Raw genomic sequence first — 11,953 nt, 5'->3', positions numbered from 1 at the left:
AAAGCTTTCAAACAAAATGGCATTGCATTAGCGCTCCTTTTCTCACTTTTGCCTAAGTCGGCATAGCCAATACCAGTTGCATACAAGGTAGGATGACTAGAACATACTAGTCCGACCATAGTGCAGTGGAAAAAGCCAAGGATGCAAGTCCTGATCTAGAAAAGCTTCCATACATTTATGGCTGCTACATTTAGTGAAGTAAATGAAGTTCTGGATAAAGAGATTAGCTGAATGGCATCCGGCTTGAAGCAGTTAATGAGCAAAAGTAGTGATATCGAAAAAGTGATATGGAAGTTTGGCCTGATATCCTTGAGCTCCACTGCTGCCTCCCAGTAGCGTCATCATCATCATGGCGGAAATTGTAAAAACCCCGAGGGAGAACTCGGAGCTAGACCAAGAGCGAGGCTCAAACCACAGCATCGATTCTGCATGTGTGCATCTCATTTATATCTCCTCACTTCTAGCATCTTCCTCGTCCTAACCAAATTTATTAGCGTGAGAAATTTCAAATTTTCCCGCCTACTGGTGAAGGTAAAAGGTTACGAAGGAGTACGTACGCGATCAGCGGGTCTGCCGTGCGTGCACTGGTCCGGTAATTACTGGGTAAGAAAGTGTGAAGCTTTTCACATCCCGGAGAAGCTGTTTCGTTTATGAATGTTGCTGCGGGGACGGTGCTGTTTGTCTTCGCGAGCTAATTTAGTCCCGCAACCGAACGACGGTCGGCAACATTGTAAAACTGGCAATCGCGGTCGGAAAAGTGAGGAGAAGAAGAAGCGAAAAGCGAACGAGCAGTCGTACCGCACTCTCTCCGCGACGGAGGTGACGGCGATTTTCTCGGCGTCTCTGCTATGGCTGCCCTCCCCACACTTGCACAGGTCAGTTCGTCGCGATCTGGCGTATGAGGCGCATCCAGGGATCCTGCTAATCCCGGCGCCGCTACTGCACTGCTTTCACGCAAAGGGGGGCGGAGTAGCCTGCAAAGCTGCCTCACCGCGGAGGCTCGTTCGATTAGGGTTAATTGTTACCGTAAAATGAGTTTTCGGCTCAAACTCGGCTCGCAAATCCCGTATCGGGCGTGCTTAAACCGCGGAGCACGGACGGGCGTGTTAGCCGGTAGCACTTGACCGAGCCTGAAACCGTCCACTTGACGGTTGAGGTTCGGAGAAGGGGCCGAGCCAACTTTCGACTCTAGGATGTGTCAACATCGGAATAACTTTCTGCGCTACGCTTCGGCGTTTTGTGAGCGGACGTGCCTGTAGCTGTGTTTTCACTAGTGTGCAGTTATGCGTAGGTTATTTCACGCATCGGTGAGCCGGATGTCGGTTTTGAGCTGGCGTTTCGGCTATGCACATAGCATTTGGAGACACGCTTGGCTGATGGCAATCCTACTCCCGCGCGTGCTGTTGCGGATGTTTACTATTATTTGCCGCGCTTCTTCCTGTGATATCCAGAACATACACTGAGCGAGAGTCGGACACCTAGCAGCAGTATACACGCAGCAGCAGTATAATGGAACTAAGGCAGGCGTACAGCTTGAGTATTCCGTGCCAGTTGGGTTATGGAACTGTTTGCGCGTTCAGCAGCTTGAGGGTCGTAAACAACGTACTACCCGCATCGGGCTAAATTACCTTTCTACACTATTACAAGTGCCGGAATAGTGGAGTACACATCCAGGACCTATACTTCGTACAAACATTGCTCAGATAAGGCCATTTAGAGCATCGTGCTGTAACGCAGAAGATAAGACGCGCGGTAATTTACCGGCATCAAAACGTAGACTGTGATGTATGCGGCGGTGATAACGTTACGAATGTCGCGCTCGTTCGGCTTTTGTTCATATGCAATCTCAACGTGCAAGCCACTTTCGCTTTCTTTTCTGTGCGCGGCGTCAGTGTGCAGTGTAGATCTTGTGTACGAACCTTGCGTTCATATTTTACCTGATAATCGTGCAAATCCATTACAGATCGCCGGAAACCACACCACGGTATACGAGGCTTTCTATCAGCAGGTATGATTTATTTTCAGAGCATGTCTACGCGTGGTCAAAGTGAAGATAATGCGTTCCCTCCTTTGAGGTACTTTTGTTAGGGAATTTTTGTCTTCTCGAAGACCATGCCCATCCCACATATACTCAGCAAGTACTTTAAAACTGTTTTGGGTGGAGATACGTACTCTAATTAGCCCTCAACAACAATCTATGGCCCAATCAGTTCTGTACCCCATTTTTTACCTCCACATTTCTTAGTTTTGATGTTTCCTTTGAAATGTTTGCCAAATGTTGAAGTGCACTCAAAAGCAAAGTTGTTTTTGTGCTAATAAGCAAGAAGTACTGCGATGTTGGTTACTGTGGGGAAAGGCATTTATTATTCGAGGCACGCTGCCTAGCTCCCAGTAGCGTAGCTGGCATGTTATTACATCGTGGAAAGAAGACAAGCACAGGAAAAGCAGGCAGGAAAATGTCGTCATTCTCTGTCTTCTGTCCTCGTCTCATTTATTCACTGCAAATTTTCATTGTAGATTACTGCTACAGCTTAACTGGCCCCTAACTCGGCTGTCTATTGTTGGCAATTCTTGTGAAGAGCAATAAGTGCAGTAGAACTTCTTTAAACGGAATCTCAGGGTAAAGGAGAAATCTGTTTCAATTAACAGGAGTCCTGTTTATCCGAAAGGAGATACAGCACTTCTTTTACGGCTCTGCTCGAGCACCCACCCCTTGTTTAAGGATTTTTTTTGTAGCACTTTTTTGTCACGCACTCTTAATGTTATTAGATATGTTAAGCATAAAGAAGTGGATGTATTGGCTAGTTTGTCTTGTGGTGTGGGGGCACAGTTGATGGTTTCAAAAAAGTGTCGTGATGAAAAAAAAAACAAAAAGAAACTTGACCCTTGGTGCTACATTTGATGAACGAATAGCATGCCATTGTGTGCAGTCTTTGTTGCTGTTTATTACACATGGCTTTCTGAATAGAAGAGAGGTGTCTCAAGGATATATTGATTGGCCATCTCGTGTAAAAATCCTTTCAAGCTTGCTTCTGTAACAAGGAACGTTAAAACTATTGTTCCAATCATTGAAAATTTTTTGTTATCCAAGTACATAACCAAGCAGTTAACTGTTGCTCCTTTTAACCGGTAGTTCAGCTTAGGTGATTTCAGTTTACTGAGATGCTGCTGTACAGTTGAAGGTCACGCCAGTGCTTGTTTCAACAGGTGGATCCGGCAGGCATCAATCATGTTGGAGCACTTGAGGCCGCAACATTCCTAAAGCGCTCTGGGCTAGCAGATGGCATTCTGAGCAAGGTATACCTTCAATGCTGTTGCTTTTGTGAAAGAGTTACATTGTCGCATGTGCTTGAAGTCTAAGGCTGTGAGGTTGTATGTCCTTCTGCGCTTTTTATTATTTTTGTTATTTCATTAATTTTTTATGCTTTCTCTAAATTCTGGACATTCTGGCAAAACATTGAAATTTGCTACTTGTCGTCTGCTTACCTTGCAGAGAAAACTTGAAATCACTTTTTTGAACATGTGCTTGTCATTTGGCTTGTGCTCACACACACATGCATGTGTACACATTTGCAAAGACTGTCTCATTACTCACTTGCATTTATCTGGAGTGATCATGAAAATATAAAATTTTATACTTATTAAACTCTCGCTCTTTTAACCTGAAGTAGATGCTATATTTTGTACAAATCGGGACATATTGATTATTTTTTGTGGTAGTTTTAAGAGCAGCTGCAAATCAAATTGTGTCACTTGCAATGATCAGGTTCTTCAAGACGTTGGTGATAACACATAGCTCTAGCGCTTCATCCTACTCAGTCACATATTATTGCGGCCCTGTTCTGCATGAAAAGTTCGTACTCAGTCACGTAAGTCCTACTCAGTCACATATTATTGCGGCCCTGTTCTGCATGAAAAGTTGCAAAGTCTCTTATATATCATGTGGGCCTTTTGTTTCACTATATGTGGCTCTGTCCGTACTATAATCTCCATCCAGCCAAAGGTGGGGGTGTAGTGTTGATCAAGGCAATTTTGGCTTATTGCAGATTTGGGACCTTTCCGATGCTGGTGGAAAAGGGTTCCTCGACAAGCGCGGTTTCTTTGTCGCGCTCAAGCTAGTGGCCCTCGTGCAGAATGGAAAGCAACCATTACTGGCAAATCTGACATTGCCCGCACCACCACCGAACATGGTATGGTTTTTTTTGTACTCTTGTTCTAGCACCTTCACTTTCAGAGGCACTATTCAATAAGATTTGTATAGAAAACCTGTCGTACGCTTTCAGTTTAACTGACTGCCGTGTAGATTGCGTAACCGTTGTATAGATGTTTGACGTTCTCGAATTGTCTTGGAAAAGGCAGAGGAACGTGTGCAAATTATGGCATGGCTTTACTCTGACACAGCATGTAATGGTTAGGAAATGAAGATATTACTTAGCTTTCTTGTACTTAGTCTTGGACAAAATACAAATTTTTTTACATTAACGTAAATGCAGACTTGGTAACATAACGTATTAACGCCCTGAATTGATAATTCAGAAGGTTATGCTTTGTAAAGCTACATCGCATACTGCGTTTTAAGCTATGGAATGTCATTTCTCTCCACAGGCAGAACAAATTCGAAGCACCAACATAGATTGGTCAGTAAAGGTGAGCAGTTTAATCTGTAAACGTTTTGTAGAACGCTATGTCGTGAATATTTGAGCAATAAGAACGGTCAATTACATTTATTAAAAATTTGTTTTCCTTTTCTCAAAGCCCTTGGAGCAGACCAAATATGTGGAGATGTTCAACTCTTTGGGGCCTGTAGCTGGAAAGCTTCCCGGAACCAAAGTTAAACCGGTAATGCGTTTGATTGCAGTTGTTGTTACATGGACGGAGAACTGTCATGAATCAAAACTAACATTACTTGGCTTTCGCAGGTGATGCTGAACTCGAAGCTTCCGGTGGACGTGCTGGGAAAGGTAAATTTCTTGTTCTTGATGGCTAAGCATGCTTTAACTAAAACGTGAACTGCACAACGAGGAAAAAGGTGCATAACACACAGCTAGTGCCCATATGTGTGTGTGTGCCTTTTTCACCAGTGTCTGGTTCCTGCTTTCTTAACGGTTACCCAACTGCCCAAGGATGAGCACTGGAAATTTATTCAGCCAAACGGGCTAGGCTGTATAAAGATAGACTGTATTCTTTTTTATATTTATTTTGGGATGTTTTCGTAGTTGCAACATGGAACGTCAGTTGAAATGTTTTTTGGTGGTTAAAGCATTTAGAAGTTCTGCAGTGTCTGAATGCAACCTTGGTAAGGTTTATAACATCGCGCATTTTTGAACTTTGATGCCTACAAACCATACCAGAGTTGTATCATAAATTACTTTCACACATAGCTCTGCCTTGTACCTGTTGTAGATTTGGGACCTCAGCGATGTTGACCAAGACGGTGCCTTGAGTGAAGAAGAGTTCATTGTGGTAAGTGAAAGCACTTTTGAACGGAGGCAGCACATGATGATTACCGTTTGAAGATCATATTGATGTCGGTGATTACACCATGCAGTTTAATTTTGCATCATTAGTGACCATACCATATCTCCAGATAGCACGCAGTAATTTTTGTCCGCCAATTTCATGTAGGTGGGATGTCGTGGTGTTTTAGAGCTATTGAACCCCTTCTGTGCCATGGTGTTTACTACTGACCAAAAATGCAATTTTTTTTTTGTAATTGTGGATTCCTTTTGGCAGCCCGCTTAAATTCCTCCACACAAATGAATTCGCTCGTGCTTCTGCTGCCAGAAGCTACATTGTGGGGGCAAAAACGCAAGAGCGCACATCTACTTATATTTAGGCACTCGTTAAAAAACCTTAGATGGTCAAAATTAACCTGGAGTCTCCCCTCTGCGGTGCTCGTCATAATGCATTGTAGTTTTGGCACGCGAAACGCCAGAATTTAAATTCTCTTTTGCTTTCGTTTCCCCACGGGATGGCTGCTGCCATCTACCTGAACAGAGTAGAGCACAGATGCAGACAGCTCAATCACTGCAGCGCAGGGGAAGATAAAGTACTATGGATGAACTGAGCTCATAGTTTGCTATTTTTACCGGAAGTGCATGGACAAGCCCTGCTTATCCATGGCGCGGAAGGGGTTAAACGACACCTGAGGTTTATCGCATACACGGGGTGTTTCGTCTAACATGTACCATGTACATTTTTTTTATTTCGCACACTCTAAAGAATAGCTGAAAGGAAATTAAACAGGGCAATTATCTTGGCACAGATGAAATAATCGATATTGCTGAACAAACTTTACAACTTTTCTATTGAATATTTTTTGTAAATTACTATTTTAAAGGTTGATTAAGCAATATTTGTTAATTGCCAAGCATATCGAATCGTTAGTTATCTTGGCACGGCTAAACATTTTGACGTTTCAGAACAAGTGCTACAAGTTCTGCATTGAAGGTATTTTGCTAGAATTACTATTTAAAAAATAATTAAGCAATCGTTGTTAATTACAGAACTTGGCGGATTGGAAAAAATATCCCAACCTGCTACGTATGGCTCGCAACAATACTGAGCCAATTCGACATGCATAGCGCACATTTTTTTTTTTTTTTTTAATACTGTGTATGTTAGCCCTGTGTATGTTAGCGCAAAGGCACTTCATTAAACTTTGTGGACGAAGTTGAGGCGTGAGCAAAGTTTTAGATGAGAAAACTGCTTGCCGCAAGAGTTTTGCTTCTCTGACACATGCAGGCAATGCACCTAGTTTACAAAGCCCTGGACAACTGTCCCATTCCAAGTGTTCTGCCCCCCGTGCTGATGCCCCGGTCCAAGCAGAGTCCGCTGCCAACGGCCATCCCATCGGACTTCTCTCCGGTTGGCATGGCTGGAGTGCGCCGAAGGCCAAGCACGCCATCTTCCGTTGGTGCGCCCGACGTTGCCTTGCACAATGTAAGTCTTGTACAACCCTTGAACAACTCTTCTCTCTGTTGTGTCTTGTGTTTGTCGTGTACAAGGAGAGAAATTGGACATCTTTTGCTCATCAAAAAGCTTATCGACTCTTGTTGAATTTATTGTTTTTGAAAAGTCACGTATGCCCTTATGCAGTCACATATTCATTTGCACAAGACATCTTGAAGGCAAAAGCCATCCTCTTCTTTTTGTCAGTCGATGCTGTCTTTCTTGTGATGAATTTATTCATTCGTTCATTCATGAATGCTGCATGACTGACTTCTCGTCTTTGATGTCTCTGCCAAGTCATATTGCCACCCATAGACGACTTAAGAGATCCCTGCTACTTCAAAACGCTTACATTTAGTTGTTCATTGTTGCTTAATATGGATTCTTTTTTCTCAACTTTGTGCTTCTAAGATGGTGGTGCAATCTTTACAAGTCTATATATAGTAAATGTGTTTCAAAAGTGATATTTGTCAGCTGTGGCATCGGTAAACAGGTTGTAGTGCCATCTGGTGTGACCTTACTTAGCCGACATATGGCTGCATTTTCTCCCTATAACAGACCCTCCACAAGCCGCCGCTTCCGTGGGTCGTCAGCGCTGCAGAGATGGCCAAGTTCAGCCAGCTTTTCACGAGCCTAGACACGGACATGGATGGGCTAGTCACTGGAGCCGACGTCAAGGGGACCTTTCTCAAGACTGGTCTTCCTCAGGTTGACCTAGCACAGATCTGGTGAGCTGCTTGTTGCATGTCATGTTGTTGATGTGACATGCTTCTTTCCAAATTGCATTCGCTGTGCTTTAGAGTTTGGATCATTTGAAAAAGAACAAGCAGCACTGTTGACAGTCTGCAGTTTAGTTTAAGTTGCCGAGATATCATTCATTAAGTGTGAGCAAAGTGTTTGCTGCTTAGTATCCATTACACTCCATAACAAAGTGAATCGAAAGTGTTCAGAAAGAATGAATGTGTGCATGTGCTTGCGCACACTTGTAACAAATGTTGCCTATAACACAATTTTTGTTATATGCATATTCACTTTTATTGTAACAAAATTCTATTATATGAGCTTTGCAGCTGAGGTGTAAGTCACTAAATAATTGATGTGGAAGTAATGTACTGCATAAATTTTTGGTGGCAAATTAATAAGAATTGTTTCTATTTGCGTATTTTCGTATTTCTGCAAAAGAATTAAGAAAGTATAATTTGCCAGCAGGATGCTTTTGGGGAAAATTTGGTTTTCTCAAGAAGGTGGCTTTCCTTTGTTGGTTCCTTCCACCTTTTTTTTTCTTTGTTTCTGCTAGAAATTGTTAATATCTATTTGACTGCTTTGAGCAGGCACACTGATCCTGCTTCACATGCATTGCGAAGCGTGCACAGTTGTACACGCGACATTGTGGTTGCTCTGTTTCTGACAGGAACTTGTGTGACACGAAGCAGAATGGGAGCCTGAATGCCGAACAATTTGCCCTTGCCATGCACCTGGCAGCAGAGAGAACAAAAGGTGCTCCGCTACCAACCGCTCTGACACCCGACATGGTACCGCCTTCACTGAGGCCAAAGCTCCAGACATCGGCAGTTGGCTCGCTGGTAAGTTTTGTCAATGTTATTTGCTTGAGAAAATGTTTGCGGTTTAGTTAATGCATCGGTGTTTGTAGTGTGTAGAACTATCTAAATGAGGGATCCTTTCTCATGGCATAGTAGACTACTGCAGACCCTTGAGAGCCATTTAAAGGGACCCCTAAGCACTTTTAAAAGTAATCATCGAATGAACTCATTATCCGAGTGTATTGCCTCACGAATTGAGTGCCACAAATATTTCTTGAATTCATCAAGAACGAGTGGAGTTGCAGGGATTTGTTGCACACTTTAAGTGCCTTCTCTCTTCTCTTGTCCCGATGAGCATGCTAGAAGTTCCACAGGCAGGGATGGCACAAGGGAAAAAAAGTTACGTCAGCGCACATCGTGACCTTGACCTTGAGTGCGTGTGATGAAACGCATCGCTCTTTCCTGTTGTGATTCCTGTGCATGCTTGTGGCTCACTCTGTAATGTTAGCAGATTATGGAGCATGCGGCGCCAGCATGTGGTAGCACCCCATGGCAAGGGGTTAGATTAGCTCCCTGTATTGGTTACTGTATCATATTTGCTACTCTAAGCTTGATGCCTCAGAATACTGATTCAAAGGACGGAAGACATAATGGAAAGCCCTCTGTTGCATTTTTGACATGCCATGATGAAGTTGTGGTGACATTTCCGACATGCCGTACCAAATTGTGATGTTTGGATGGGGGGGCGCAGGGTGGGGGGAACGGTGTGTTGTGTGTTAAGGTTAGGGATGCTGGGCTCTTCCTAAAACGGGGTGTATTAAACGGGTGTATGTGCGGGTTGTATAAATTACTCCATCATGATCCCAATCTGCAGGATGGAGGTGGTGCCCTGGTAGGCCTGGAAGGGCTCACAAGTTCGACCCCGCCGCCACTGAGCGCTCCAACATCAGGAAACAAGGAGCTCGACATGATTGTCGATGAGATGAAGACGTTGCAGATGCAAGTTGCCTCTTCATGTTTCTACCTCCGCACCCTTTAAACGTTTTACTTCTCCCCTTTGTTGGAAAGGATGGGCATCGTACTAACTGCATCCAGAAAAATCTTCACCAGTTTTAAAGAATTGCAACATTACAAGGATGATACAGACACAAATAGAAGCACACAGCGACAGGACATTATGTCGATTGGACACTTCCAGATATATGTTGTAAAGCTAATATCTCCCCTTATAAAATCTGTGAACAATTCATTTTAAGCTTAATGGAATATGTATACATTAGACGCTTAACCAGCACAGAAGGAAGACTGGACAGAAAAGGGCGTCTTAAAGTATTGCTAATTCATTTTAACTAAGTCTTTAACTAAAGTCTTTTTACTAAGTCTCTGACAAGTATTACTAAGTCATGAAAGGTAAAAATTGTATGTGCAAATTATACATGACAGTTGGAAAAACATGGACAAGCATAAACTTTCTACTTTGTTCGTCATTCTTCCATGTATACAAGCTAACACACATGTGCAGAACAAACGTGGTCACACTGTCACTGTTACAGATTAAAAGTAAGCTACGCAAAAAACTCATCCCACTGTTGAATAAAAGAAATCGAAGCGTAACCTACACATGCATGGCCTCTTAAAGATGATATATAAAAACGCTTCCATCAGTTCATGGGCAGTCATTCACAGGGCATTATTACAAAGTCATTTTAGGCCGTCTTGTTATAGACTGACATTCGCCCTACGTTGACACTTGTGGCTGCAGAGACAAGTCGACGCTTGAGCAGGAAATCATTCAGGCTGAGACGGACCAGAAGACAAAGAATGCGGAGCTGCGGAACCTTGAGACAGAGATCGAGACTGTATCAGCCATGCTCAAGCAGCTGGACACACAGAAGAAGGAAGCTCAGAAGCGGCTCGCTGAACTTGGAGCTCAGGTGAACCACTCAGGCAACTTTAAAAAATTCTAGCTGCGAAGCGTGTGAAGTCCGAAGTGGCTTTGTTGCTTGTCCTGTTATTGTGCATTTTTCCGATTTACTAGGTCTCATCTTACAGTACTAGAGTAGTTGATTTTTCTTTTTGTAATTTATAGATCCATTTATAGTATACTGGAAAGATGAACTTTGGTGTAACTACTAAACACACCGTTAACTTGCCTAATAGCCGCATCGCCAAGGCAAGCTGAAATTAGGAGGAAAAACAACCGTGAGCACAAGTAGAGTAATGCAATTTTCAGTGCTGGTTCCAAGTAACGATATACATACAAACCGATAAATTCTAAGTAATTGGTAAGGGCTTCAAGTAACGGGAATCTTTGAAGTCATGAGTAGCACAGCAGATGACCTAATCTAGCACGTTAAAGAACCCCAGGTGGTCGAAATTTCCGGAGCCCTCCACTACGGCGTCTCTCGTGATCATATCCTGGTTTTGTGACGTTAAACCCCAACAATTATCATTGTTATTAGATGACCTAATCTACGATTGTGCTGGCAAACTGAGCAAAAGCAGCAGTGGGAGCAAAAGTGAAAGCTAGTAGTCAACCACTCAGCACGCATGAATGAATGAAATCATTATGAAGAGCGTAATGATCACTTGCGTGGTAGGTGTTTGATCACTGAAGAATGTGACATCTTTTGCCACATTTCATACTTGTAAACAAACGAACCAAAAAACTTGTCCTTTGCAAAGGCTGCACCTCGTCAAAATTATTAAAGGTGCGGCTCCGTGAGCTTATGTGGAATTTTTCTCATTAGGTTCCTTTAAACTGTCACTTGCATGCTTAACATTAGTGCAACTTGATTGCCTTGATATTGAGACACTGCTGTGCTCTGTGGCAGTGTTGGTGACATCTTGTGACAAGGTCCATTTTGTGGCGTCTTGTGACAAGAGCTGAATTAAAATTTTACTACTTACAAAACCTTTAAACCAGCAGGTGAGTCTAGCAGAGTTGTACACTGCTGCAGAAGGTCCGCACACTTCACTTGCAAACAACTGCATACCAGCTGGCACCAGTCTTGATGGTACATGCTTACATGCCTTACAGTAGTACTATGACGTTAACGTACCTCAAGCTAAAAAAGTCGAAGGCGCATTTGTTGTGAACTAACACCTTATGTTTTTCTGCGCAGGTTTCAGCTTGCAGTAAGGAAATCCACGTGGTTCAAAATTAATTCAGAGCCTTTCATTAGGGCCTTTGTTGTGGCTTGTTATGTAATAATGGTTAATGACTCCTTACACTGGTGGATGTGGTTTTGAAAGCCTTTCTACTCCTCTTTTCACAAGTATCTGATGCTTGTGCAAACTACATTACTAGCCTTTTGAAGGTGGTGGTATACAAACATGGGTGGTGGTGGTGGTTGGCATATTTGTGCAGTCGAACTTGGTGGGGACCGTTTAAAAAATTGAAACTATCGGTAGTCGAAATCGTCGCACTCTCTGACAACCCACGAAATAATCTGCAAGTG

General features: G+C 43.0%; 1 protein-coding gene across 3 annotated transcripts in view; it reads left to right on the top strand.

Moving 5' to 3' along the window:
- The first annotated feature begins 723 nt into the window (after window positions 1–723).
- LOC119404514 (epidermal growth factor receptor substrate 15-like 1) overlaps window positions 724–11,953 on the top strand; it is a 29,548-nt gene continuing 18,318 nt past the window's right edge. For 2 of the 3 annotated variants that reach the window (XM_037671038.2, XM_037671037.2), the window contains exons 1-13: window positions 725–875; window positions 1,964–2,008; window positions 3,208–3,297; window positions 4,047–4,190; window positions 4,606–4,647; window positions 4,756–4,839; window positions 4,920–4,961; window positions 5,404–5,463; window positions 6,745–6,942; window positions 7,510–7,679; window positions 8,363–8,534; window positions 9,367–9,491; window positions 10,255–10,426. In XM_037671038.2, coding sequence (XP_037526966.1) covers window positions 849–875; window positions 1,964–2,008; window positions 3,208–3,297; window positions 4,047–4,190; window positions 4,606–4,647; window positions 4,756–4,839; window positions 4,920–4,961; window positions 5,404–5,463; window positions 6,745–6,942; window positions 7,510–7,679; window positions 8,363–8,534; window positions 9,367–9,491; window positions 10,255–10,426 — 1,371 coding nt within the window. In that variant the 5' untranslated portion in view covers window positions 725–848. Of the gene's footprint in view, window positions 876–1,963; window positions 2,009–3,207; window positions 3,298–4,046; window positions 4,191–4,605; window positions 4,648–4,755; window positions 4,840–4,919; window positions 4,962–5,403; window positions 5,464–6,744; window positions 6,943–7,509; window positions 7,680–8,362; window positions 8,535–9,366; window positions 9,492–10,254; window positions 10,427–11,953 lie in introns of all 3 variants that reach the window. The other variant, XM_037671039.2, reaches the window with a different exon arrangement.

This window comes from Rhipicephalus sanguineus, chromosome 9 (assembly GCF_013339695.2).
Source record: "Rhipicephalus sanguineus isolate Rsan-2018 chromosome 9, BIME_Rsan_1.4, whole genome shotgun sequence".
In the NCBI taxonomy this organism is placed as follows: Eukaryota; Metazoa; Arthropoda; class Arachnida; order Ixodida; family Ixodidae; genus Rhipicephalus; species Rhipicephalus sanguineus.
Note: the sequence above shows the minus strand (reverse complement) of the source record. Positions and strands in the feature narration are given on the sequence as shown.